The sequence below is a fragment of the Coregonus clupeaformis genome, chromosome 20 (assembly GCF_020615455.1).
Source record: "Coregonus clupeaformis isolate EN_2021a chromosome 20, ASM2061545v1, whole genome shotgun sequence".
In the NCBI taxonomy this organism is placed as follows: domain Eukaryota; kingdom Metazoa; phylum Chordata; class Actinopteri; order Salmoniformes; family Salmonidae; genus Coregonus; species Coregonus clupeaformis.
In genome coordinates, this window is record NC_059211.1 from 58782939 (window position 1) to 58807922 (window position 24984).

General features: G+C 47.4%; 1 protein-coding gene across 1 annotated transcript in view; it reads right to left on the bottom strand.

The window, feature by feature from the left end:
* Positions 1-1088: 1088 nt before the first annotated feature.
* Positions 1089-24984, bottom strand: part of LOC123481445 (carboxyl-terminal PDZ ligand of neuronal nitric oxide synthase protein-like) — a gene marked incomplete at its 5' end in the record, with an annotated part of 47481 nt that continues 23585 nt past the window's right edge. Inside the window, 4 exon segments of the mRNA XM_045205595.1 lie at positions 1089-3233; positions 3952-4297; positions 15688-15882; positions 24249-24414. Coding sequence (XP_045061530.1) covers positions 2591-3233; positions 3952-4297; positions 15688-15882; positions 24249-24414 — 1350 coding nt within the window.

Sequence of the window (24984 nt, forward strand, 5' to 3'; positions counted from 1 at the left end):
AAACAGAGAATCATAAAACTATAAAATCTAAATAAATCAAAAACAAATATTTAAATCACAGATTTGTTGTAAGAAATGGTGACCCAAATGCATTACAAATAATGCATAGTAAAACTGTTCCAGTGAAAGGTCTTCATCAGAACTGTCCATATGTCTCAAAATACACCACAAGTCTCTCTCTCTCTCTCTCTCTCTCTCTCTCTCCGCTCTCTCTCGCTGTCACACACACCCACACCCACATCATCCTTGCTCATTATAGCTTTCCTTCATTCAACAGTGGAGTAGTGAAATTATATTGACCATCTTGTAGAATACGATACTTAAAACAATAATTACAATTATGAATAAATCAATCATAACAAATCAAATGCACAGTATGTTATATCATTCCGTTTCAATCAAATGTCTTTACAACTAGCTAAATAGAAACAGTTTCTACTAGATTTATGACTTAAATGTGTTTCAATATAAATCACTTTCATTCATTTCTTAAGATGTGAAACGATTTTCATATACACAGAGACGGTATAAAGGTGTAGTAAAAATATTTCCACAAATGTACAGTATATTCCTTCACATTTCAAGATCTGATATAACTTAAGTGGTCAGCATAGTATTGATACAGATAAGCTATGTGTTGATGCTGTAAAAAGTAGCTTTATAAGCAACTGTCCTCTTTAGTGTTCTCATTTAGAAATAACAATATAACGCCAACACCCGTCTAGACTCTACAAACGATGATTGATTAATTTCAAATATATAAATTATTGCTTTAGTTTACATCATGATTAGGTTGCCTTATCAAACAGATTATCTAAAAACACAGTCTAAAACAAATAGTTGAAAATACAGTGGTTGCCAAACATTTTGTTTACCATTGACATACATAAAGCCTTTCAAACATCCAATCACACAAATCCATGTTTTTAGTCACATCCCTGTTTTCAGCCATGTCCCATGACCCACAGTTTGGAAAACACTGGGTTGATACAATACAATAGGCTAACAACAATCTGGATGTAAATACTCCCAATGCTATCAATCTTCGTGCTGTCGCCTGCAGTTCACCCCCCCCCCTCTCTCCCTCTCCCTCTCCCTCTCTCCCTCCCTCTCCCTCTCCCTCTCGCTCTCTCCAGTCTCAGTGTTTGGCTACTACATTCCAGAGATACTGGGTCCAGACTAATACTCTGTGTGCTGACTGATGGAAGCACATATCCACATACACCCTAATTGCACCCCACCCAGAATAACTAAGCATTGTTCTATTGGAGTAGTAGTTCCCCTGCACACTGATCTACGGTCAGTTTTGTGAGACACTGGTGTGAAGTCTCATTAATCTGTGCTAGGAGCATAAAAAGGCTGTGGTAGTGGATTATATCTGTTTGTTCATCTCAGGAAGGAGTGGAGGAGAGGGGAAGAGGAGGAGTGAAGGAGAGGGGAAGAGGTGGAGTGGATGAGTGGAGTGGTGAGGAGGCTGTGGGAGAGACCTGCCTTACATTCCCCTCATTCTGTCCTACTATGTGTCCTGTGAGTGTGTGTGTGTGTGTGTGTTTGTGATATTTTCTGTCAAAACTTTTTTTTGGCAGAATGATCCATTACTTCAAAACAAATGACAAAATAAAGATGACACATAAAAAGGAAATAAAACAACAGGACTGTGAGTGGCACTACTAAAACAATGACTGTCGATCAACAAACATAAACCAGACACACACAGGCTGAACAAACCCAATCTCACGTCTCCCACAATACATGTCTCCACTTGTGGAGTGAGAATGAGGAACAGTGGGCGTATAAAAACAGAGAAAGTGCTTGTGGTGTTGAATCATATTAGTCAGTGTTTATGTCGTGTTCACTGGTGTACCTGACACCCCCGCAATCCACGCAAGACCTTCCGAGGGGGCCCCGTGAAACTGCGTTACGCCACTGGTCATGTTTTCATATTTAGCGCTGAATGCTTGATATTTTCTTAAGGGCAACAGTTATAAAAGCTCATACAAAATACATTCTGTCTCAGCATGAAAGGGTACTATGACATTTCAAATTATTTATTTGAAATCTAGATATCTAGAATCCTTGGGTATAAATCTTCTTTCAGCATTATCTTCTAAGATTAACACTATAAAACATGACTTAAAACAAGGTTATAAAACAATGTTTGGCAGACCAAGAGGTTTTGGTCTGTCCCTTCATGATGCTAAAATAGATCCTCTTTCTCTGTCTTGTTCTCTCTACCTCTCTCACACATACCCTTCCTTTATCCACTCCTCTCCCACTATATCCAACTCCCACTCACATTCAAACACACTACATCTCAATCTATATCTCTATCCCCTAATCCTAGTCTAGGGTCTAGTCAAAAACATCCTCTCTCCTTCTTATTTTCTTACACAAACAATCTCTGTCTTCTCCTCTCCCTCTGCCAAGTCCTCTCCACATTGCTGTTCCCCCCCATCTCACCCTCTCTACTGTTTTGGGGCCTCAGAGGTTCAGGGTCTGTGTGTGTATGTATGTATGTATGTATCCATGTATGTGTGTGTATTTATGTGTGTATGTATGTATGTGTGTGTGTGTGTGTTTGTGTGTGTCTCTACTCAAAGGAGAGCAGGTCGGGGTGTTGTTCAGGCTCCTCTGTGTCTGTAACTGCTGATCCTCTCATACAGAGGGAGCCGTTCTCAATCAGCCCATCCTCACTTACACTCAGACTGATCCTGTATGGAGCCTTCACGGGGGTGGAGGCCAGCCTCATGTCCACTCCCGGGGCCTTCTGCCTGTGCTCAGACGTCTTCGACCTGTGGGGGTCCGGGTGGTCCTTATGGATGAGATCTGGGACAGAGAGCTGGAGCTGAATCTGGGTCTTCTCTGGCTCTCTCCTCTCTTCTGTCTCATCCCCTTCCACTCCATCCATCTTACTACTCCCATTTCTCTCTATCTCCACCACCTCATCCTCCTCTTTCCTCTCGCTGTCCAGAGAGCTAGTCAGTCCGGTGAATCCGTCTCTCCCTCCATCGTTCTCTCCATCCCTCTCTCCCTGGGGTAAGGTCTGCTCCTTGCTGATGAGGGGGGTCTTGTCAGGGGAGGAGAGGAGGGAGTGATCGGGGGTCTCAGGGGGAGTGGTGACGACAGGGTCAGATGAGATCATCATGTCCTGGGTGGTCTTCAGGGCGCGAGGAAGACGCTTCTTACTGGGGGGAGGGGGGTCCAGACGAGGGAAGGAGTCCAGAGAGGTATGACTGGAGGGATAGAGAAGAGAACTGTGTCAATCATTGTGTGTTTCTGTGTCTGTTTAGTAGACAGGGGAGAGAGAAGACGTACAGACATCTGTTTTAGCTCTGTAGTTTAGTGTGTTTATTTTATCAGTGGAATATTTCTCTACCTGTCCCCCATTAACGAGCATATTGCCATGGTGACGACTTATCATCACGGTTTTACCAATTCTATGATGAGGATATGATTTCCGCAGCTGAGAAATGTCTGTCCTGGCCCCATGTGGCAGGGTGGTGACTGTGTGTCAGTCAAGAGAGACAGATCAATGATCAGCTACAGCGTAGACAGACAGATCATTCTGTCTCTTTAGACAGAGGGAGACCCAAGGCTGTGTGTGTGTGTGTGTGTTTGTGTGTGGTTTAATCTCAGTCTTCAGTCTAACTAACCCTCCTCTTACTCTTCATCACTTATTCACGACCCCACAGTTTGGAAAAATTCTGATGAATCATTTAAACATTTTTGACTCCATGGTTATGATTTTAATATGGGGTGAAAGGACAACGGATCTTTCCAAGCTTAAATAATTCCACTTTAGACAAAATAATACAATGCTTTTTGAAATAACTAGCTACAGTTCGACTCTGAATCAAACCAATATTGGAGTGAATCACCAGAGCACAGTGTCTAAAAGCGTCTGTGTGTACTGTGTACTGTGTACTGTGTACTGTGTGTATCCCTCCTTACCTATTGGCAGTAGTCCCTAGGGTCATCTCCTCCATATTGCTCCAGACTGCTCCTACGTTCTTGTTGACCTCTGTGACCCCGATGTCTCCTAGAAGACTGGGCTCCTTCCTCCGCAACAGGTCGTTGACCTTTGCCCCCACCACCTTGCCCAGGTTCAGGGCGTTCTTCAGCCTATGCTGACCTCCAGCGATAGTGGTGGAGGTGGGGGCCTCGGCAGGGCCGCTACCCAGGGCAGGGTTAGCCGTGACCAGGGAGCGACGGGCAGAGGCCTGGGTCAACCTGGAGGCCTGGAGCCCCTGGCCTGGAGCTCTGGAGGCGTTGGAGTTCTCAAACATACTCTGGTCAACTGGAGAGAGAGAGGGAGGGAGGTAGAGGGAGCGTGTAAGATAGAAGTGAGGGTATTGTGAGGGCACATTCAGTCATGGCATTTCTAGTTAAACGCAAGGTTTCAGATACATGGAACATTACAGGCACCAACGGAATGTTACAGATATAAATGGAATGTATAGAAGACATTAAATCTCATGACCTGGAGCAAAAGAACACTCCTGACATTCCATTTCTAATTGCATCTTTTATGCAACATTGCAGAATGTTGCAAAATCAAAAACATGTTTAAGTATGGCTTACAGGGTGTCTCTAGTGATAGAATGAGCATATGGGGTGCCACAAGGCACAGTGTTACAACCGCTCCATATGGATGCAACACATGTTACACAATCATCAACAAGTCATGATGCAAGCAAGGGGCATGACACATGCACATAACCACATCCACTAATCACAATTAAGCTGAAAAAGGGACCACAATGAATTGCAGGATGGGTAAATGCACAAAGAAGCGGGTTGTTGTCAGTCCACAGCACAATAATATATTTGTCTTACCTCGTGGAGAAAATAATTTCTTGGAAGGCACAACAAGATACAACAAGTGCTTAGATTTAATAAAAAGTGTATTTGTAAAGCGGGTTCCAAACATTGCGTATAAAGCGTTATATAAATACATTTTAAGTTCTAAGTTAAGTCGTTAAGCAGATGGTCTTATGCAGAGTGCTTTCAAATAACCTCCAGTACATACAGTGGGGAAAAAAAGTATTTAGTCAGCCACCAATTGTGCAAGTTCTCCCACTTAAAAAGATGAGAGAGGCCTGTAATTTTCATCATAGGTACACGTCAACTATGACAGACAAATTAAGATTTTTTTTCTCCAGAAAATCACATTGTAGGATTTTTTATGAATTTATTTGCAAATTATGGTGGAAAATAAGTATTTGGTCACCTACAAACAAGCAAGATTTCTGGCTCTCACAGACCTGTAACTTTTTCTTTAAGAGGCTCCTCTGTCCTCCACTCGTTACCTGTATAAATGGCACCTGTTTGAACTTGTTATCAGTATAAAAGACACCTGTCCACAACCTCAAACAGTCACACTCCAAACTCCACTATGGCCAAGACCAAAGAGCTGTCAAAGGACACCAGAAACAAAATTGTAGACCTGTACCAGGCTGGGAAGACTGAATCTGCAATAGGTAAGCAGCTTGGTTTGAAGAAATCAACTGTGGGAGCAATTATTAGGAAATGGAAGACATACAAGACCACTGATAATCTCCCTCGATCTGGGGCTCCACGCAAGATCTCACCCTGTGGAGTCAAAATGATCACAAGAACGGTGAGAAAAAATCCCAGAACCACACGGGGGGACCTAGTGAATGACCTGCAGAGAGCTGGGACCAAAGTAACAAAGCCTACCATCAGTAACACACTACGCCGCCAGGGACTCAAATCCTGCAGTGCCAGACGTGTCCCCCTGCTTAAGCCAGTACATGTCCAGGCCCGTCTGAAGTTTGCTAGAGTGCATTTGGATGATCCAGAAGAGGATTGGGAGAATGTCATATGGTCAGATGAAACCAAAATAGAACTTTTTGGTAAAAACTCAACTCGTCGTGTTTGGAGGACAAAGAATGCTGAGTTGCATCCAAAGAACACCATACCTACTGTGAAGCATGGGGGTGGAAACATCATGCTTTGGGGCTGTTTTTTCTGCAAAGGGACCAGGACGACTGATCCGTGTAAAGGAAAGAATGAATGGGGCCATGTATCGTGAGATTTTGAGTGAAAACCTCCTTCCATCAGCAAGGGCATTGAAGATGAAACGTGGCTGGGTCTTTCAGCATGACAATGATCCCAAACACACCGCCCGGGCAATGAAGGAGTGGCTTCGTAAGAAGCATTTCAAGGTCCTGGAGTGGCCTAGCCAGTCTCCAGATCTCAACCCCATAGAAAATCTTTGGAGGGAGTTGAAAGTCCGTGTTGCCCAGCGACAGCCCCAAAACATAACTGCTCTAGAGGAGATCTGCATGGAGGAATGGGCCAAAATACCTGCAACAGTGTGTGAAAACCTTGTGAAGACTTACAGAAAACGTTTGACCTGTGTCATTGCCAACAAAGGGTATATAACAAAGTATTGAGAAACTTTTGTTATTGACCAAATACTTATTTTCCACCATCATTTGCAAATAAATTCATAAAAAATCCTACAATGTGATTTTCTGGATATTTTTTTCTTATTTTGTCTGTCATAGTTGACGTGTACCTATGATGAAAATTACAGGTCTCTCTCATCTTTTTAAGTGGGAGAACCTGCACAATTGGTGGCTGACTAAATACTTTTTTTCCCCCACTGTATGTAAGAGTAAATGTAGAGTTCAGAATGTACTGCCTGATTCTTTCTGGCTGATCAGACTAATGCTCCGAGGCCCTAACGGGCTCTTCATGGGGACAAATAGGGACTTTACGGCTAGAAACTGGGTTGGACTGTAACTCTAAACACTACATCTCATCTCTGGACAGAAATATGGAAAGAAACAGTGAGAGCAGTGAGACAGCACAGCACAGGTACCCTTGACTTCACTTTGTGTTGCGGCTGTAATTCAGATGATTTCAAAGACACCGGCAGCTCCAGAGATCTTAGAATACATTAGTGTGTCTTTGGAGAGTGAGCTAATATGAATCAGCAGTGAACGGAGGGTGTTTGAAGGAGTGCGAGAGAGGGAGAGCGGACATCCAGGTGGTTATTCACACAAACACTGATATCTCCTTTCACTGTTAGAGGCCTGCCAGGGGGAAGGATTCTCTGTAGCCTGACTAAAGAGAAGTGCTATTAGAAAAATGATATTTAACAGAAAATCAGTCTGTCTATCTCTGTGTGTGTTTGTGTGACAGCTCTCAGATAGCCATTGTGTGTGCTAGAAAAGCAGTTCCCACACTTCTTTTAGCTAGAATCCCAGTCAGAAGGCTGCATAATGATAGAATAAGGATAGTGTTTTAAGTATGGGCGGGCATGATAATAAATAGCACAAACATAGTCAGCTCGAGACTAAATCCTCCATTACACATTAACTTCCCATGTTAAGACGCTGGAGCTTGTTTGTCTACGGCTGAGGCTGAGACTGGCCCTGTACTATAATACATACTGGTATCCCTCTCTCTGTCAGTCTCTACCCCCCTCTCTCTCTACCCCCCTCCCTCTCTCTAAACCCCCCCCCCATAAATAAAGATAATTAAGTGAATGAAAGACAATTAAATGAAAGAGATATAATTCTAGAAAGACAATCAGCTGTTATGATAGTACGGTACAGTGTGGCACAGCACAGCAAATCAAGTAGAGGAGGAGTACGGAAAGAAAGAAAGAGAGAGAAAGTAAGAAAGGAGACGTTTATTGAGCAAAAGCAAGGTCAGTGACAGAATGAGATGCAGGGTAAGTGCATTTTCACTCCCACACATATAAGGTACAGTACAGTATACTGGGTTTCTCTTTATACAACAGGCCAGGGAAGGACCTGATGGAATGAAACACGTTTTGTACCAGAGAAAAAAGACCCGGGTTAACAGAACAAAGGGAGAGAGGTCACACTATTGAGATATTGAGACTGTCAGAGTGACTAGAACACACGCACGCACGCACGCACGCACGCACACACGCACACACACACACACACACACACACACACACACACACACACACACACACACACACACACACACACACACACACACACACACACACACACACACACAGTGGGTGAGACTTGGGTTGTTAGTCAGACAACAGCAGCCTTCCTCAAGGAGATGTTGTTATATCACAGTTTGAGACAGGAGGAGAGTATGAGACAATCACAGGGCTGAGTGGAGGAGAGTAGAAGAAAACGTACCACAGGGCTGAGTGGAGGAGAGTAGGAGGGAATGTACCACAGGGCTGAGTGGAGGAGAGTAGGAGAAAACGTACCACAGGGCTGAGTGGAGGAGAGTAGGAGACAACGTACCACAGGGCTGAGTGGAGGAGAGTAGGAGACAACGTACCACAGGGCTGAGTGGAGGAGAGTAGGAGACAATGTACCACAGGGCTGAGTGGAGGAGAGTAGGAGACAATGTACCACAGGGCTGAGTGGAGGAGAGTAGGAGACAATGTACCACAGGGCTGAGTGGAGGAGAGTAGGAGAAAACGTACCACAGGGCTGAGTGGAGGAGAGTAGGAGACAACGTACCACAGGGCTGAGTGGAGGAGAGTAGGAGACAACGTACCACAGGGCTGAGTGGAGGAGAGTAGGAGACAATGTACCACAGGGCTGAGTGGAGGAGAGTAGGAGACAATGTACCACAGGGCTGAGTGGAGGAGAGTAGGAGAAAACGTACCACAGGGCTGAGTGGAGGAGAGTAGGAGACAACGTACCACAGGGCTGAGTGGAGGAGAGTAGGAGACAATGTACCACAGGGCTGAGTGGAGGAGAGTAGGAGACAATGTACCACAGGGCTGAGTGGAGGAGAGTAGGAGAGAATGTACCACAGGGCTGCGTGGAGGAGAGTAGGAGACAACATACCACAGGGCTGCGTGGAGGAGAGTAGGAGACAATGTACCACAGGGATGAGTGGAGGAGAGTAGGAGACAACATACCACAGGGCTGCGTGGAGGAGAGTAGGAGACAATGTACCACATGGCTGAGTGGAGGAGAATAGGAGTAAATGTACCACAGGGCTGAGTGGATCAGCGTTCTGACAAAGGGAGAGCAGAGAACCTTGCCTAGCAGAGGCCATTACTACTGATGTGTAAATGAGCCTAACGCTCAACACATACCGTTTAGCGCCTAGCAGGGAGAGATAGATGGGAGGGAGCGAGAGAGAGCGAGAGAGAGGGGGCAGGGAGAGAGAGATGGGAGGGAGAGAGAGAGCGAGAGAGAGAGAGAGAGAGAGAGCGCCTAGCCTAGCGCACCACGAAAGACCATTTGACATGTGTGTGTGTGTGTGTGGTGAGAGAAGCAGCATTAGGGACAAGTAGACCAATCAGTCTTAAGTGGCAGAGTGGCTATTTAGCAATGTTGACAGATTATCTTTAAATCTACATGAGTGAGGCTTGTCCAAGGAGGGACAAAAGCCTCACAGGGGTTTATTTAAAAAAAACTTTTTTTTACACTTACCCAGAGTCAGATGAACTCATGGATACCATTGTTATGTCTCTGCGTGCAGTTTGAAGGAAGTTGAAGGTACACATACAGGTATATATACAAAAGTATGTGGACAGCCCTTCAAATTAGTGGATTCTGCTATTTCAGCCACACCCGTTGCTGACAGGTGTATGAAATCGAGCACACAGCCATGCAATCTCCATAGACAAACATTGGTCTTACTGGCCTTACTGAATAGCTCAGTGACTTTCCAACTAGTCAGTTTGTCGAATGTATGTTCTGCTAGAGCTGCTGCGGTCAACTGTAAGTGCTTTTATTGTGAAGTGGAAACGTCTAGGAGCAACAATGGCTCAGCCGCAAAGTGGTAGGCCACACAAACTCACAGAACGGGACCGCCGAGTGCTGAAGCGCATAAAAATCATCGGTCCTTGGTTGCAACACTCACTATCGAGTTCCAAACTGCCTCTGGAAGCAACGTCAGCACAAGAACTGTTCGTCAGGAGCTTCATGAAATGGGTTTCCATGGCCGAGCAGCTGCACACAAGACTAAAATCACCATGGGCAATGCCAAGTGTCGGCTGGAGTGGTGTAAAGCTCGCCGCCATTGGATTCTGGAGCAGTGGAAACGCGTTCTCTGGAGTGATGAATCACGCTTCACCATCTGGCAGTCCGACGGACGTATCTGGGTTTGGTGGATGCCAGGAGAACGCTACCTGCCCGAATGCATAGTGCCAACTGTAGAGTTTGGTGGAGGAGGAATAATGGTCTAGGGCTGTTTTTGATGGTTCGGGCTAGGCCCCTTAGTTCCAGTGAAGGGAAATCTTAACACTACAGCATACAATTACATTCTGGATGATTCTGTGCTTCCAACTTTGTGGCAACAGTTTGGGGAAAGCCCTTTCCTGTTTCAGCATGACAATGCCCCCGTGCATAAAGTGAGGTCCATGCAGAAATGGTTTGTCGAGATCGGTGTGGAAGAACTTGACTAGCCTGCACAGAGCCCTGACCTCAACCCCACTGAACACCTTTGGGATGAATTGGAATGGCGACTGCGAGCCAGGCCTAATCGCCCAACATCAGTGCTCGACCTCACTAATGCTCTTGTTGCTGAATCGAAGCAAGTCCCCACAGCAATGTTACTTTTGGTCATGTAGTGTAGTTTCTGTCAGCAGCTGCTCCCATAGACTTCCAGTCATGCACTAACACTAGTACAATGGCTCCAGAAACTTCCTTCAACTTCCTTCAAATTGCACGCAGAGACATAAACATGGTCTCCATGAGTTCATCTGACTCTTGCCAAAATGTGAAACTATCCTTTTAAGTCACCGAACGAGACTGCATGCTGGGTGGTAAATTCAATTTAACACGCTCATTTGTGGCAATTAATGAAATGAATTGACTGTTCCAAAGTAAAGTAGTGTGTACACTGTGCACTAACCGAAGACGAAAATGAGGCACTTAAAATAAAACAGGCTAATTATTTTAGATGAGTTACATCTAACTTTGGAGCCAGACGTGACCCAGAGAGCTAGACTTCCTGTTCCCCTGACCCACAGTGCACTAGTCCAGCCACACACTACACACCCAGAGCACAGCTATTGTTGGCCAAACATCTATAATTCACACACTCCCGTTTTTGAATATGAATCCTTCAATTTAGTGGGTTTTGTTGGTGGGGGATGAATAATTTGAGTGCTGTACACTACAGAGCTAGAGGGGTCTGAGGGGGTCTGTTCATTCTCTAGCCTCCTGTTAAGTCGTACCCCGCCCTGCTTCCTGTCTCTTGTGGCTTGGACAGGGAGGTCAGAGGTAAAAGGTTAGACCTACAGCTACAGCGGTTGATGGGATTATGAGTTCTCCTCCTGTCCTGACAGACTACAGCTCTGATCTATGACCTCAGAACAAGGCTTTAACAGCTCATTAGCAAACACCCCCCTAACCATACCCACCCCCCTCACATCACTCTCCATCCCCAACAACTCCCTCATTTCCCCCACTCAATAACATTTCATCAAGGGTCCGTTTAGCTCAGTCCATAGGTGTGTGTGTGTCTGTTTGTGTGTGTGTGTGTGTGTGTGTGTGTGTGTGTGTCTCCTGTAGCTCAGTTGGTAGAGCATGGTGCTTGCAACGCCAGGGTTGTGGGTTTGATTCCCACAGGGGGCCAGTATGAAAATGTATGCACTCACTAACTGTAAGTTGCTCTGGATAAGAGTGTCTGCTAAATGACTAAAATATAAATGTGTGTTGCGTCTCATTTATTCCCACTTGCACACTGAGGTTAACGCAAAGGTCTGATCAATAGAGTCCTTCACAAATTCACCCTCGCACGCGCACACACACAAACACACATACACACACCAATAACATCCAATACATACTGTTGAGGTTAGCAGAGATCAACTAGAATGTGTTGGAGATGACAGGAGCATGTAGAACCAGGGGTTCCCAGATCATGACACCCCCCCAACCACACACACCTGTCAGCTGTGAGATTAATGGCCGTGTCTGCACCCAAACAACAGAAGAAAAACCTCAGGAACAATAATTAATCCTCTAACCTCCAGATTAATGAACATATCAAACCCTGTTACAGCAACACCACTGGTATACCACACATCCCTGCAGCCCCTTGGAGGTCGGCCCCCCCCCCCCAGATAGCATTCGAACACGTCATAAGCCATGACAAAAAAAAAATGAATTACAGAAAAAAAAGCCTTACTGCAAAATGTGTAGAATAGCATGAGATTAGCTATAAAACTGCACATTTTTCTCTCTGCCCCACGGCAACATGTGTCTCTACTCTCTTTCTCTGCCTATCTGTCTCTCTCTCGCTCCCTCTCTCCCTCATCTTTCTCTCAGCGTGGGTTCTTGTTTCTTTTGAGGCTGCAGTGACAGCCTCAGCCTGTTACCTCTGCTACGCTTCTCTGGAAGGACTTCAATGGTGCCACTTAGTGTATGTGTGAGAGAGGGAGAGAAAGAGAGAGAGAGAGAGAGAGAGAGAGAGAGAGAGAGAGAGAGAGAGAGAGAGAGAGAGAGAGAGAGAGAGAGAGAGAGAGAGAGAGAGAGAGAGAGAGAGAGTGGCAATGTAAACATATGTTTCCCATGCCAATAAAGTCCCTTTGAATTGAATTAAAATGGAATGGAGTGAGAGAGAGAGAGTAAGAGAGAGAGCGAGAGTATCTTCTCTTTCATTATTCCAGAAATAACGAGTCAGTGTCTCTACAATCCTACACACACAGTTAGGACAGATGGGATGGCCACCCCATCCACCTGCAAATAAAACCTCACAGCTGTGTGTGTCTGTGTGTGTGTGTGTGTCTATGTGTGTGTGTGTGTGTGTCTATGTGTGTCTATGTGTGTGTGTGTGTCTGTGTGTGCGTATGTGTGTGTGTGTGTCTGTGTGTATGTGTGCGCGCGCGCATGCGTGTGTGTGTGCTGTCTGGTCAATTCCACAGCAGCTTTCCCATTCTCCCTGGGTGATCCACACTCCGTTAACCACAGAGCTGTGAATCTGGGAGCGTGGCTTTAATTAACATTGCACTAGGCCACTGGGTGTGCAATGACAGTGACTTTGATGACTGTGGTGTTGTTATGACGGCTGGGTGCGAAGGGACAGAGAGACTGGTCTGAACATTTCAAAGCCTGCTCAGTGTCACTGTGACCTCTGGGACCTGTCCCCACCCCTGCAGCACCATGTCACGTTTCCCAGGACCCTGTCATCTCTGCTGTCACCGGGAGAAACCATCATATGTCAGAGGGGTGGGTAGTCAGAAGAACTTTCAATCTATGAAGAGTCACACAAACTTTTCTAACCGACTGACTTTGCCTGACTTTTCACAGTGGCAGAACTGTGTGTGTGTGTGTGTCTGTGTGTGTGTTTGATAGGGCGTGTGAGTGTGTGTGGCATTTTACACAGTGCATGTAAAACTTCAGAAGAGCATCTGTCTAAATATTAAACAAAGAATCATTATCAACTCCAGTGAGGTGTGTTTGCTGTGTGTGCCTGTGTGTGTAAGTCAGGGTGAGTGATGAGTCCTTATTGGTAGATTAAGTGTGGGGGCGTGACTAGATTCCAGACTGGAGATCATTGATTCAGGTCTGGAGCAATCGCTCCTATTAATCATCAACATGTCCTTCAGCAGGAGAGGAGAGGAAAGGAGAGGAGACGGGAGAGGAGAAGGGAGAGGAGAAGGGAGAGGGGAGAGGAAAGGAGAGGAGACGGGAGAGGAGAAGGGAGAGGAGATGATGGGAGAGGAAAGGAGAGGAGACGGGAGAGGGGAGCTGGTGTGGATAAGAGGAGAGGAAGAGAGGAAAGGAGGAGGATGAAAAGAGTATACATGGGGAGTGTTTATCCCAGGGGGTTGTGTGTGGGTGACTGGCGAGGAGGAGGAGAGAAGGCAGGAGAAGAAGAGAGGTGAGAGGAAGAGAGATGAGAGGAAGAGAGGTGAGGGAGAGGCCAGAGGCTGTTGTGTGGGTGACTGAGGACACTGGAGATTGAGGAAGTGAACAGCTGGACCCTAGCCTCTAGACCTGGAGGCCTTCTGAGACCACCACCATGCTTCACCAACTAACTACTGAATGAGTACAACCTAGAAACCTCCCTCACTAACCCACTCAAGGAGATCACAACAGGGGTTGATTGGAGGCGGTATAACTATTCACACACACACACACACACAGCACTCTGGGTTTGTTGGGTTACACATACAGGAGAACAGAGACTTCAGAGATCAAAGTATGATCAAAGCTTGAAATCCTTTTAAATAACTGTCACCTTCAATTCTCTGCTCTCTACTCTACTGAACCTGATGCAAGAGATGAGCTGAGGATAACTGACTAATGTAAACTGACTTGACCTGCTATGGGCCTTTTACTGTATATGATTCTTTCTGTAACCTCTATACTACCCACACACAGTGTTGTCCTAGGGCCATGCGGTGACTAGGGTTTAATAAGAGGAAAATTTGGCAGGTGCTCTTAGTCACTGTTAGTGCACAAGGTCTTAAAGGGGACCAGTTTCTGGCGGCGTTCTAGTCACTGTTACGACACAAAGTCTTGTAAATGAACTACATTCCTAGAGGTCCGAATAATCAAAGTTTACATAAATTAGACACTGTTTAGAGAGGGGTAGGGGTTAGTTTCTGAAACAGTCCACATATGCTTCCAAAAAACTGGTTATTCAGAAACAAAAAGCGCTGGAATAATACGTTCTCAACCAACATAATACATATTATAGAGCATCACAATGACCATGTAGAAAATGTAATTTTCTCCTCTACACATACAGATATCATCATAATCTTACTAAAAATAGTCTTTGCTTATGAAGTGTGGAGATGGAGAAGAGGCTCCCTCTATAACAGACACCAACAGTCCTGTACACTTAGGACACGTGTCAAACTCATTCCATGGAGGGCCAAGTGTCTGCGGGTTTTCGCTCCTCCCTTGTACTTGATTGATCAATAAGGTCACTGATTAGTTAGGAACTCCCATCACCTGGGTGTCTAGGTCTAAACTGAACACAAATTGAAAGGAAATAATGAAAACCAGCATACACTCGGCCCTCCATGGAATGAGTTTGACACCTATGCTTTAGGACCTGTATCATTACACTCTGTAGACAGACAGTTTGAGTCATAACCTGTAGGCTGGGGTACACACACAGAGGTGCAGTAAAGGAATCTGTTTCTGATGATTCTGACAAAAATGTCTGTGAGCAGAGCGAGAGGGGCAGTGGTGGTCAGGTGTTTTCACCTAGTGGGGGTGTGTGTGTCAATCTGGGTCAAGCAGGGTGGTATGTGTGCCAGTATGTGTTTATGAGTGCGTGCATGTGTGAATGTGTGTGTGTTGTCGTGCTACACTGCTATCTCATCCCCCAGGCAGTCTGGTGTTCCCTGTCTGTTAAGCACGTTTAGTAGACGGAGGGTCTCCTCGTCAGACCCCCAGCTGTATATGATATCCCTCTCCTCCATCTCCTCCCTCTCTTCTCTCTCCTCCCTCTCTTCTCTCTCATCTCTCTCTTCTCTCTCATCACTATCATCACTATCGTCAGTGTTGGACTCGTACTCAGATGCAATGCCAGACTCCCGGAACCTCAGCAGCTCCAGACTGCCAAGCACCTCGTCGCGGGTTGATGACATCACCACTCCTGACCCCTCCTGACCTTTCACCCCATTTTGACCCCACCGCTGTGGAGGAGTAGGGGGGCGAGGTTCAGGTGTTGGGGGTCCGGGCAGGAAGCGGAAACATTCAAGCTTGAGGAGACACTGATCCCTACCTAGGGGGCTGCCTAGGGGCAGGGAGGAGGAGGAGAGGGGGGCGGCCATCCTGTCCTGGCCCATGCCCATGTTGATGCCCAGCGCTGGCAGGGTTAGGTTGACATGGTCCTGGGGTCGCGGGGTCGTAGGGTCACACAAAACTGGGGGGACGGTGGAACGGAAAGTGATCTCCAACAGACTATCCTGGGAACCCACTGAAGGAGTGGAGGAGGGGGAGAGGAGAAAAGGGGGAGAGAGAAAAGAAGGTGGAAAAGAAAATAAGATAAGCATAATTCCACACATTGAGCGTACATTCATCTGTTTTACATGACTAATGCTAACAGGAGCCTGGTTGTATGAGCAGATTGGGCAACCTGGTCTCAGAGCATTTAGTATTATTCTGTACGTAAATGCGGGACACTCCATTTAGTATGATATGTTACGTTTAGTATGGTATGTATTAATTTGTAGATGTCCATCAACCATTTCCTATGATATGTTACGAATTTGCTAAAGTTATTATATGTTATGAATTAGCTAAGCTAAGGGTAAGGGTTAGGGTTTATGTTAGGGTTAAGTTTAGGAGTTAGGTTAAAGGGTTAAGGTTAGGGTTAGGGGAAGGGTTAGCTAAAAGGGTTAAGGTTAGGGTTAGGGGAAGGGTTAACTAACATGCTAAGTAGTTGCAAAGTAGCAGAAAAGTGGTATGTAGTTGAAAAGTTGCTAATTAGCTAAAATGCTAAAGTTGTCCGTGGTAAGATTCAAACTCGGGACCCTGTGGGTTGCTATACGTTCGTGTTATACGCCCACCCATCTGTGTTATATGTTACGTTTCGTATGGTATGTATTAATTTGTGGATGTCCATCACCCATTTCGTATGATATGTTATGAATTACAATTCGTATTATATGTTATGAATTTGCAAACATACAATATGTTACGAATTTGTCAAATGTATGATATGTTACGAATTCTAGATAAGTGGCTAGGTGGCTAACAATAGCTAGCTGGCTAATGTTAGCTAGGCTAGTGGTTAGGGTTAGGGGTTAGGGTTTAGGTTAGGGTTAAGTTTAGGAGTTAGGTTAAAGGGTTAAGGTTAGGGTTAGCTAAAAGGGTTAAGGTTAGGGTTAGGGGAAGGGTTAGCTAACATGCAAAGTAGCAAAAAGTAGTAAGTAATTGAAAAGTTGCTAATTAGCTAAAATGCTAAAGTTGTCCGTGATGAAATTCGAACTTGCAACCTGTGGGTTGCTAGACGTTCGTGTTATACGCCTACCCAAGTTATGTTTCGTATGGTATGTATCAATTTGCCCACCCATCCATCCACCCTACTTTTTCTTATGTAACCATACCAAACGTAATATACAGTATCATACTAATTTGAGATTCCCAGATTTCTGTTACCTATGTTACGTCTAGTCTGCGAGACCAGGCTGGACTGGGGCATGGTAGGGATTGAGAAACGGTGTCAAACACTACATTAGGAGGAGGTGAGGTGTGACATGTGAGATCAGGAGGAGGGGAGAGGGCTGAGTTGGCTGAGGTGTAGAGCAGGTTGGTCCGCTGAGGTGTAACATGTTGTATAACGATGCAGCTGAGAAAGGTGTGAAGTAAAGTAACAGGTTACATGATAACATGCTGGTTGGTCTGTTGGAGTCTATGCTTGGCCAGAGAGCTTAAAGAGGTCATGTAAAAACTTCCGCACTGGCATTTTCCAGCCCTAACACCAGGTTCGGCAATTCACCTGTCTTATATCAGCTCGCTTGCGCTCAGATGGGCGGGTGAAAATATTTGAGGTGTGTCCTTAAAAACATGATCCAAAGTGCTAATTTCAGGAGGCGCTGATGGGGATATTTAAGACAAGATTAGCCCAATGTGCTTGTGGTGCCTGAATACTTTGTATTAAAAAAATTAAATAAATGTTTTCCCCCCAGTTAGTTTTATTTGATTAAAAACCAAGCATAGCCTCCCCTTCTCTCAATGAATGCATTTTTTTGTCTGCCCAATGCAATCGCAAATTAGTCAAGACTGTCGATAAAGGGTTTGGCTCCAGACACCGCTTGGAAATATACTGAACAAAAATATAAACGCAGCATGTAAAGTGTTGGTCCCATGTTTCATGAGCTAAAAAATAAAAGATCCCAGAAATATGTCTGTCACGGTTTCGGCCGAGGCTGCTTCTCCTCCTTGCTCGGGCAGACTTCGGCGGTCGTCGTCCCCGGAGTACTAGCTACCACCGTTGTATGTTTTCGATGTTCGTTTGGTTTTGTCTTAATGTTGTACACCTGTTGTCGTTTAGCGTTGATTATGTGTCCTTTAAGTTCTCGTTTTGTTTTGTCAGGGGTTGTGTGTGATTGCGCTACCTGTCTACTGAGACTGTGTTTGGTTTTTCTCCGTTGTTGTAGGAGAGTTTTCCGCACGTGTGTGCGCGTTAGTATTTTCTTTGCTAGTTTACGCCTGTGTGCGTAATCGCTCGTCTCCGGGCTCTTTTTGGCTCGTGTTGTGTTTGGAGTACTAAAGTCTGTTGGACGAAGCTTCTGTGTCCTGCGCCTGATTCCTGCACCACATCCACATACAGCACTCTTGACAGAATCACACACCATTATGGAATCAGCAGGAGCAGCAGCAGCACCCCAGTCACTGGAGGAGCGCGTCCGCGAACAGAACGACCAGATCCTTCGTATCGGGACCGCCCTTCAGGACGTAATAAACACTCTGCACCGATGGGAGAACAGAGGGGCATCCACATCTCCACCTACCTTGCCATCACCATCGGCCAGTCCGCCCATCCAAGCTCCGGAACCCAGTGGGATTCGGCTCTCGCTCCCGAGGGCGTATGATGGCACCGCTGCCGGGTGTCAGGGGTTCCTCCTGCAGGTGGAACTATACCTGGCCACCGTACACCCGGCGCCCTCGGGACACGAGAGCGTTTCCGCCCTCATCTCCTGTCTCACCGGCAAGGCGTTGGAGTGGGCCAACGCCGAATGGAGGAGGATAGACGCCGCCACGATCACATACGCGGAGTTCTCCCGCCGCTTCAAGGCTGTGTTCGACCATCCACCTGAGGGGAAAGCGGCGGGGGAGCGTCTATTCTACCTCCGGCAGGGGAAGAGGAGCGCCCAGGAGTTCGCTTTGGAATTCCGGACTCTAGCGGCGGATGCAGGGTGGAATGAGCGGGCTCTCATCGATCACTACCGTTGTAGTCTACAGGAGGACGTCCGTCGTGAGCTGGCCTGCAGGGATACCAGCCTCACGTTCGACCAGTTGGTGGACATGTCCATCCTGCTGGACACCCTGCTGGCCACCCGCGGACGTTCCGATTGGGGTTCGTCCATTCCACCCTCCAGCACCTCCGAGCCGAGCCCTATGGAGCTCGGGGGTGCTGGCGCTAGAGAGAGGAGAGGAAGGAGCACTAGGGGGGCCGTCCCCTGCACCAACTGTGGCCGTGGAGGACACACCGCGGCCAGGTGCTGGGGAGGGTCTCCTAGGGGAGAATACGGCAGGCCCCGCACTGGGGAGTCCTTCCAGGTGAGTAGGCGTCCCACTTACCCAGAGCTCTCTGTTGTGCACTTCTGTATACCTGTGCGATTTCCACAGGTTGCACCTCATTCCCAGCATAAGGCGCTAGTAGATTCAGGCGCAGCTGGGAATTTTGTTGATCGTACATTTTGTTTAGAACTAGGGATTCCCCTTCTTCCTGTTGACGTCCCATTTCCCGTTCATGCCCTAGATAGCCGTCCGTTGGGATCGGGGTTGATCAGGGAGGTCACAGCGCCATTTAGGATGTGTACGCAGGAGGGTCATGAGGAGACTATCCAGCTATATCTGATCGACTCTCCTGCGTATCCGGTGGTGCTGGGAATTCCCTGGTTGAGTACCCATAATCCTTCTATTTCGTGGCAAGAGAGGGCTCTTAAGGAGTGGTCTGCCCAGTGTGAGGGGCGATGTTTGGGTGTTTCCGTGGGGGCGACCTCGGTGGAGAGTCCAAACCAGGTGTCCGCAATGCGCATTCCCACTGAGTATGAGGATTTGGCACTTGTGTTCAGTAAATCGAGGGCGACGCGGTTGCCTCCTCATAGACAGGGGGATTGTGCGATAGACCTCCAGGCAGGAGCAGCGCTTCCGCGGAGCCATGTGTATCCTCTGTCCCAAGAGGAGAAGAGAGCTATGGAAACTTACATTGCCGAATCTCTGAGACAAGGATTCATACGGTCCTCCACTTCTCCTGCGTCCTCAAGCTTCTTTTTTGTGAAGAAAAAGGATGGAGGGTTGCGCCCGTGCATTGATTACCGTAGTCTCAATCAGATCACTGTGAAATACAGTTATCCACTCCCTCTGATTGCGACTATGACAGAGTCTTTGCACGGAGCCCGTTTCTTCACGAAACTGGATCTCAGGAGCGCATATAACTTGGTGCGCATTAGGGAGGGCGATGAATGGAAGACGGCATTTAGTACCACCTCGGGTCATTACGAGTATCTCGTCATGCCATACGGGTTGATGAATGCTCCTTCAGTCTTCCAATCCTTCGTGGATGAGATCTTCCGGGACATGCAGGTGCAGGGTGTGGTCGTGTACATAGATGACATCCTGGTGTACTCGCCTACCCGAGACGAGCATGTAGCCCTGGTGCGCCGAGTGTTGGGTAGGCTGTTGGAGCACGACCTGTATGTCAAGGCAGAGAAATGTCTGTTTTTTCAGGAGTCGGTCTTTCTGGGTTATCAGTTGTCCGCGTCAGGGGTGAAGATGGAGGTTGACGGGTGTCAGCCGTGCGTAATTGGCAAACCCCAACCACCGTTAAAGAGGTGCAGCAGTTCTTGGGTTTTGCGAATTACTACCGGAGGTTTATCCGGGGTTTTGGACAAGTGGCAGCACCCATAACGTCTCTTCTGAAGGGGGGTCCGGTGCGCTTGCAGTGGTCAGCGGACAGGGCTTTTGGGAGACTGAAGGCCCTGTTTACTTCGGCTCCAGTGCTTGCGCATCCGGATCCCGCCTTACCATTTCAGGTAGAGGTGGACGCGTCTGAGGCCGGTATAGGGGCCGTGCTATCTCAACGGTCCGGCACGCCACCTAAACTCCGCCCCTGTGCCTTTTACTCCAAAAAGCTCAGCCCGGCGGAGCGTTATTATGACGTAGGTGACAGGGAGCTGTTAGCCGTGGTTCAAGCCCTAAAGGTGTGGAGGCATTGGCTTGAGGGGGCTCAACACCTTTTCCTCATTTTGACTGACCACCGTAACCTGGAGTACATTCGGGCAGCTAGGAGACTGAACCCTCGCCAGGCGCGATGGAACATGTTTCTAACCCGGTTTGTATTTAAGATCACGTACATCCCTGGGTCCCAGAACGGTAAGGCAGACGCCCTGTCCCGGCGGTATGACACAGAGGAGAGGTCCGTAGAGCCCACTTCCATACTGCCGGAGTCTTGTCTAGTGGCACCGGTAGTGTGGGAGGTCGATGCTGAAATCGAGCGGGCGTTGCGTACCGACCCTAGCCCTCCACAGTGTCCGGTGGGTCGGACGTACGTTCCGCTCGAGGTTCGGGATCGACTCATTTATTGGGCTCACACGTCACCCTCCTCTGGACATCCAGGTATTGGCCGGACAGTGCACTGCCTTAGCGCGAAGTACTGGTGGCCAACGTTAGCCAGGGATGTGAGGGTTTATGTCTCCTCCTGTTCGGTGTGCGCCCAGTGTAAGGCGCCCAGACATCTGCCCAGGGGTAAGTTACAACCCCTGCCCGTTCCACAACAACCCTGGTCGCACCTCTCGGTAGATTTTGTTACAGACCTTCCCCCCTCTCAGGGGAATACCACCATACTGGTCGTTGTGGATCGGTTCTCTAAAGCCTGTCGTCTTCTCCCAATGCCCAGAGAGTAATGGGCAGGTAGAACGAGTGAACCAGGATGTGGGTAGGTTTCTGAGGTCGTATTGCCAGGGCCGGCCGGAGGAGTGGGCGAGGTATATTCCCTGGGCAGAGATGGCCCAGAACTCTCTCCGCCACTCCTCCACCAACCTAACCCCTTTCCAATGTGTGTTGGGTTACCAGCCGGTTCTGGCACCGTGGCATCAGAGCCAGATCGAGGCCCCTGCGGTGGATGAGTGGGTAAGGCGCTCGGAGGAGACCTGGAACGCTGCACACGTCCATCTGCAGCGGGCCATCCGTCGACAGAAGGCGAGCGCCGATCTCCACCGCAGTGAGGGGCCGGTGTACGCACCTGGAGATCGAGTCTGGCTCTCGACCAGAAACCTACCCCTCCGCCTGCCCTGCCGGAAGCTGGGTCGGCGGTTTGTGGGGCCTTTTAAAGTCCTGAGGAGATTGAACGAGGTGTGTTACAGGTTGCCACTGCCTATTGAGTATAAGAATATTAACCCCTCGTTCCATGTGTCTCTTCTCAGGCCGGTGGTAGCTGGTCCACTCCAGGAAGATGAGATTGCAGAGACTCCTCCCCCCCACTGGACATCGAGGGGGCTCCGGCGTACACAATTCGGTCCATCTTGGATTCGAGACACCGGATGGGGGGGTCTCCAATATCTTATGGAGTGGGAGGGGTACGGCCCGGAGGAGCGGTGCTGGGTGCCGAGGAGGGACATCCTAGACCCGTCTCTCCTGACACAGTTCCACCGTAGTCACCCTGCGCGCCCTGCTCCGCGTCCTCCTGGTCGTCCCCGAGGCCGGGGTCGGCGCACGGCTGGAGCCGCGCGTCAAGGGGGGGGGGGTACTGTCACGGTTTCGGCCGAGGCTGCTTCTCCTCCTTGCTCGGGCAGACTTCGGCGGTCGTCGTCCCCGGAGTACTAGCTACCACCGTTGTATGTTTTCGATGTTCGTTTGGTTTTGTCTTAATGTTGTACACCTGTTGTCGTTTAGCGTTGATTATGTGTCCTTTAAGTTCTCGTTTTGTTTGTCAGGGGTTGTGTGTGATTGCGCTACCTGTCTACTGAGACTGTGTTTGGTTTTTCTCCGTTGTTGTAGAAGAGTTTTCCGCACGTGTGTGCGCGTTAGTATTTTCTTTGCTAGTTTACGCCTGTGTGCGTAATCGCTCGTCTCCGGGCTCTTTTTGGCTCGTGTTGTGTTTGGAGTACTAAAGTCTGTTGGACGAAGCTTCTGTGTCCTGCGCCTGATTCCTGCACCACATCCACATACAGCACTCTTGACAATGTCATATAGAAAAAAGTTTATTTCTGTCAAATTTTGGGCACACATTTGTTTACATCCCTGTTAGTGAGCATTTCTCCTTTGCCAAGATAACCCATTCACCTGACAGGTGTGGCATATCAAGAAGCTGATTAAACAGCATGATCATTACACACATGCACCTTGTGCTGGGGACAATAAAAGGTCACTCTAAAATGTGCAGTTTGTCACACAACACAATGCCACAGATGTCTCAAGTTTTGAGGAAGTGCGCAATTGGCATGTTGACTGCAGGAATGTCCACCAGAGCTATTGCCAGATAATATAATGTTAATTTCTCTACCATAAGCCGTCTCCAACGTCGTTTTAGAGAATTTGGCAGTACGTCCAACTGGCCTTACAACCGCAGACCACTTGTAACCACGTCAGCGCAGGACCTCCACATCCGACTTCTTCACCTGTGGGATCATCTGAGACCAGCCACCCAGACAGCTGATGAAACTGAGGAGTATTTATGTCTGTAATAAAGCCCTTTTGTGGGGAAAAACTGATTCTGATTGGCTGGGCTTGACTTCCCAGTGGATGGGCCTGGCTCCCAAGTGGGTGGTCCTATGCCCTCCCAGGCCCCCCCATGGCTGCGTCCCTGCCGTCATGTGAAATCCATAGATTAGGGCCTAATGAATTCAATTGACTGATTTCCTCATATAAACTGTAACTCAGTAAAATTGTTGAAATTGTTGCATGTTGTGTTCATATTTTTGTTCAGTATACATCTTAATCACCAAAGCTTTATTAAAATATCAGGTTTGAGAGGAGTACAACAGTGAGCTGACATTCCCTTTTTCTCTATGCATTGTAGGCAGGCCCACATTATTTTAGCCATGCATGTCCATGCTCAGCCATGATGAAATTTACAGTAGGCCTAGCCCCTATATCAGTGTGAATGCTATTGAAGCCATACAATTACTTAGAACAATGTGGACTGCAAATGGGTTCAAGTTAACGTATTTAGCAAAGATAGGTCTACATGTTGTTATTTTGTTTCTGTAAGCCATTTAACAAACTATAACGCACTAACATTGGAGTTGGAGTTGATTCCAAGGCAATACATAAATGACCGTAAACACACAACTTGAAGCAACCACTTATTTCGCCATGGAGCATGTTCTGATTGGCCAGTGAGGGGCCAAGTCTCGACACACCCACAACTTGTTTATTCATCAAAACCCAGCAAGTGAGCCGATCATTGTTATAGTGAAAATAGCTAAAATATTTCTGACACACCCCTGAACTACTGCCTGCGCTTAGATTAACCATTGCGTTAGGTTTGTTAATATAGAGCCCCAAGACTGTGTGTCCATGCTTGTGTGTGTGTGTGTTCGCAAGTCCACCTGTGCATGTGTGTGCATGCGTATGTTTGTGTGTTTGTAGTCATGCATCCGTGAGTGTACTCACTGGAGCAGGGTCCTGACATTTTGACCTCCAGCTCCTGGATCTGTTTGACCAGTAGAGAGATGTGCTGCAGCAGGTCCTTGTTCTGGAGCAGCAGCTGGTGCACTCTGGCCTGGGCCTCCAGTCTGGCTGTAGCCTCCGCACTCAGCTGGTCCTTCAACAGGTGCACCTGGGGGGAGAGAACACACAGACTTACTGTACGTCTGAGATAAGTACACACTTGGGAGAGAGAGAACACACACACATGCACGAATGCACGTGCACACGATACACTATGTACATACACCTGAGAGAGAGAGTACCAACACTCCTGAGATATGCATGTACACAAACAAACACTCAATACCGACTTCAGACTATTGAGAGTGTCAGTGTGTCTGTGTGTGTCTCACCAAAGCCCATAACATGAAGAGCAAGATGAGGACTGCCAGACTCCAAGCTCAAGCTCAAGCTCATGTAAACGTAATGCCATGTATGGTCTGTAGCAGGATTAAACCAAGAGAAGAAGAAAGACAGTTTCCATTAAGCAGTGGCATTAGTCACTAAATAATTTAAACCAGAGAAGAAGATACCCTGTTTCTTCTCTATCCCAGGCTTCAACACCAGGCTCAGGACACAGACAACCCTGGGGATTATCATGTCTTCTCAGAAACAAGTGGAGAGACACTGATGATGGCCAGAGCAGTAGCTGAGTGATTTTGTCTGAATCAAGGGACATGCATGTGCATTAGTCTACATG